At 48.4% G+C, this 4,069-nt stretch overlaps 1 protein-coding gene across 1 annotated transcript; it reads left to right on the plus strand.

Moving 5' to 3' along the window:
• Window positions 1–2,537: 2,537 nt before the first annotated feature.
• MOS (MOS proto-oncogene, serine/threonine kinase) lies at window positions 2,538–3,727 on the plus strand. Its single transcript, XM_077758266.1, has one exon. It carries the CDS (start codon window positions 2,702–2,704, stop codon window positions 3,725–3,727), a length of 1,026 nt encoding a protein of 341 aa, XP_077614392.1. The 5' UTR covers window positions 2,538–2,701.
• The last annotated feature ends 342 nt before the right edge of the window (window positions 3,728–4,069 follow it).

The raw sequence follows: 4,069 nt of genomic DNA on the forward strand, positions 1-4,069 counted from the left end.
GGTCCTGATCTAAGTATTTGGAACTCTGTCAATCCTGACAGCAATCCTGAGGTAGGAGGAGGAAACGGGGGGGATAGGAAGGAACCCCGGCCATCTGGCCCCAGAGGCTGTTTTAAAACGGCTATTGAGGGGGCGCCTGGGTGGCTCGGTCGGTTAAGCCTCCGACTTCGGCTCAGGTCATGATCTCGTGGCTCCTGAGTCCAATCCCCACGTCGGGCTCTGTGCTGACAGCTCAGAGCCTGCAGCCTGTTAAAGATTCTGTGTCTCCCTCTCTCCCTGACCCCCCCTTGCTCATGCTGTCTCTCTCTCTCTCTCTCTCTCAGAAATAAATAAAACATTTAAAATATAAATAAATAAATAAATAAATAAATAAATAAATAAATAAACAAAATGGCTATTCAGGGGCGCCTGGGTGGCTCAGTTGGTTAAGCATCCCACTTCAGCTCAGGTCATGATCTCGCAGTATGTGAGTTGGGTAATGTCAAGCTCTGTGCTGACAGCTCAGAGCCTGGAATCTGCTTCAGATCCTGGTCCCCCTCTCTCTGCTTTCCCCCTCCCCTCCTGCTCACTGCTCACAGTCTGTCTCTCCCCAAAATAAATAAACATTAAAAAAGTTTTTTAAATAAAATGGCTATTCAATGAAAAAAATTTTTAATGTTTATTTGAGAGAGAGAGAGAGAGAGAGACAGAACTCCAAGCAGGCTCCAGGCTCTAAGCTGTCAGCACAGAACCTGATGCAGGGCTTGAACTCATGCCTGGCTCAAATTCACAGAACCGGAGATCATGACCTGAGCCAAAGCTGGACGCTTAATGGGTTGACACCCAGGTGCCCCAGCAATGAAATACTCTTGAGCAGATTGGCAGATGATGGGTGTAATGAACTTGGGGCTTGTGAATGTAGAGTACCACATTTTCATTAATCCCTTATACTTTGTATAAATAATAAAATCAACTTTTTGGAAAATGAATCGTCTATACTCTTATCTTAAAAATAAAAATTATACGATAACAAGTCACATCATTTTGCCAAGAAGGTTATGGCACTCAATTACTCATCTTTGATGAATATTCACAGCATTCCTAATATCAGGAAACAGTTTCAGCACTTAAATTATAATCCCAACTATGTGACAACTATTAAATAAATTTTGCAGCACAGACTTACTATAGAATATACTTTCATTACTTCCTTATGTTACTCTCTTCACTGTCATCCTTTTATATTTTGGGTTGGGTTCAACTACCTTTCTCCTAAAATGTTTTGTACATGTACCTCTTCTAGACTTTTGTAGTTATCAATCCGTACAGGACTCCCCAGTTTTTTTCCCAAAATTAAAAAGTTTCATATTTATTATCCTAAGTTCTTTAAGTGAAAAAACTGAGGCTCAAAAAAGGTTAAACACTATACACAATATCACAGATGGGCAGACATCCTATCTTAGGGCTCAAAAGACTTCAAACGGCTTATGGAAATACCTTGTGTTTGTTCACCTATCTTCTCAGAACCAATATTTCTCAAAAGCACAGACCTGTCATGATAAAAATGTAGTTTAACATCACATAGTACTCTAAGCACAGAACTTTCAAAAAAACAGAACTTTCAAAACATAGATCCTAACATGTTCCTGTTTTTTAATCAATACGGTAATGTTGGTCTTTTCCCCAAAGATACGGAATGAAAACTAGTGGGAGGCAGGGAGTTTGTTGTTATAAAAACTAGAAAGGAAGAATTTATGGTTGAACAGCAAGACCCTGATTTAATTTCAACATCTGGTTTTCCACGTTATATATAGACAGTAGTGATTCTGGGCCATTTCTACTCAGATTTTTCCTCTCCTAGGACTCTCTCATATTTGTTATTATTTGAAGTTCTGATCATGGCTCTGAATCTGTTCTTTTTTTCTCCCCAGACTCTGTTTCAACACTTCTGTAATTCATTTGCTACAAAGTCTAGAATCTCTCTTGTAAGTGAGCTTCCTGGGGGGGGAGGGGGGAGGGGGGCAAAGTGCCATGGTCATGGGAAGTTGATATGTTGCGAAGAAGTCTTGCTAATTTGCTATATAAGCTGCAAGGAGTGTCAGAGAATTTTCCTTTCCCCTGATGAACTTAGGAGGCGTATGTTTTGCCCTGTATCAGCGATTCTATTTGGATCGATTACTTCAAGGTTACAGTTTTTTGTCCGTATATGAATGTTGCACCTAATTACCCCTGTAATCGGTTAAACAAATGTCAGCTGTTCCTATTTCAACGCTTCCTGCCAATAACTGCTGGAAGTGATTTAATGCAGTTGGAAAACAACACTGACAATCATTATAGCCTGCGAAGTGTGAAATAATTGCATTGCACTATTGTGGTCTCTNACTGGGGGGGAAAGGGGAGAGTCCGCGAGCAGCTGGGTGCTGTTTATCTGGTGAACTCGTCTCAGCCGAGAGCTTGTTTTTACAAGAAGTCACTTGAAGCGTGGAAGGGAAATACTGTCATCTGAAAAGGAGGGCTGTGCTTCATTCCGATTGTTTTCCCCCTTCTGACAGAAAACGTGCGCTGATTACACCGCAGATGTGGCTCCTTGGGGGGAAATGAAGGAAGAGGAGAAAAGCGCTGGGTGGAGACAAGGAGCAGTCGGCGAGGCTTCGAGACCCCCGGGCCTTTCCCTTCTCGCCTGGCTCCGCGGGGTCGCGCTGGGCTCCACGCTGAAGGCGCGATGCCCTCGCCTCTTCCCCGGCGCAGGTACGTCCCCAGCGAGCTGTCGCCGTCGGTGGACGCCAGGCCCTGCAGCAGCCCTTCCGAGCGCCCGGGGCGGGCGGGGAGGCCCTTGCTGGGGGACAGTCCGCCCAGGGCGCCGCGGCTCCCCCGCCGGCTGGCCTGGTGCTCCATCGACTGGGAGCAGGTGCGCTTCGTGCGGAGGCTGGGCGCCGGCGGCTTTGGCTCGGTGTACAAGGCCACCTACCACGGCGTCCCGGTGGCCGTAAAGCAAGTGAACAGGTGCGCCAAGAACCGAGCGGCGTCGCGGCGCAGCTTCTGGGCGGAGCTCAACATCGCGCGGCTTCGCCACGACAACGTCGTGCGCGTGGTGGCCGCCAGCACGCGCACGCCCGCGGGCTCCGACAGCCTGGGCACCATCATCATGGAGTTTGGGGGCAACGTCACCCTTCACCAAGTCATATACGAGGACGCCGAGCCTCCCTGCTGTGCCGGAGACCGGTTAAGTTTGGGGAAGTGTCTGAAGTATTCCCTGGATATTGTGAACGGCCTGCTCTTCCTTCACTCGCAGAGCATCGTGCACCTGGACCTGAAGCCTGCTAACATTCTGATCAGTGAGCAGGACGTCTGCAAAATCGGGGACTTCGGCTGCTCCGAGAAGCTGGAAGGGCGGCTGTGCTCGCAGGCCCGTCCCTACCCCCTGGGGGGCACCTACACCCACCGAGCCCCGGAGCTGCTGAAAGGAGAGACCGTGACGCCCAAAGCGGACATCTATTCCTTCGCCATCACCCTCTGGCAAATGACCGCCAAGGAGGCCCCGTACTCGGGGGAGCGGCAGTACGTGCTCTACGCCGTGGTGGCCCACGGTCTTCGGCCGTCTCTGTCGGCAGCTGTCTTCACGGACTCCAGGTCTGGGAAAAGCCTGGCCAAGGTCATCCAGGGCTGCTGGGGGGCCAGTGCTTCGCAGCGGCCAAGTGCGGCCCTCCTCTTGGTTGACCTGTACTCCTTACGAGCTGAATGTGGCTGACTCTGAGCCTGTATCAAAATAAGCTTTGTCTCTGTTTCTACTCGTTTTTAAAGAAGTGACCGCGTGGAAAAAACATATTTGCAGGATGGGTTTTTAGAAAATAAAGTTATTAAAAACTCCCTTTTGTCTCCAATACCTTTTTTCTTTTTTAAAAAATTTATTTTAAGAGAGAGAGAGACAAGGAGGGGCAGAGGGGCAGAGAATCTCAAGTAGGCTCTCAGTGCAGAGCCAGATGCGGGGCGTGAACTCATGAACCATGAGACCATGACCTGATCGGAAATCAAGAGTCAGACGCCCAATCAACTGAGCCACCCAGGCACCCCTGCAATACCTTTTCTAAGA

Source organism: Crocuta crocuta, unplaced genomic scaffold, assembly GCF_008692635.1.
Source record: "Crocuta crocuta isolate KB4526 unplaced genomic scaffold, BGI_CrCroc_1.0 scaffold338, whole genome shotgun sequence".
Taxonomy (NCBI): domain Eukaryota; kingdom Metazoa; phylum Chordata; class Mammalia; order Carnivora; family Hyaenidae; genus Crocuta; species Crocuta crocuta.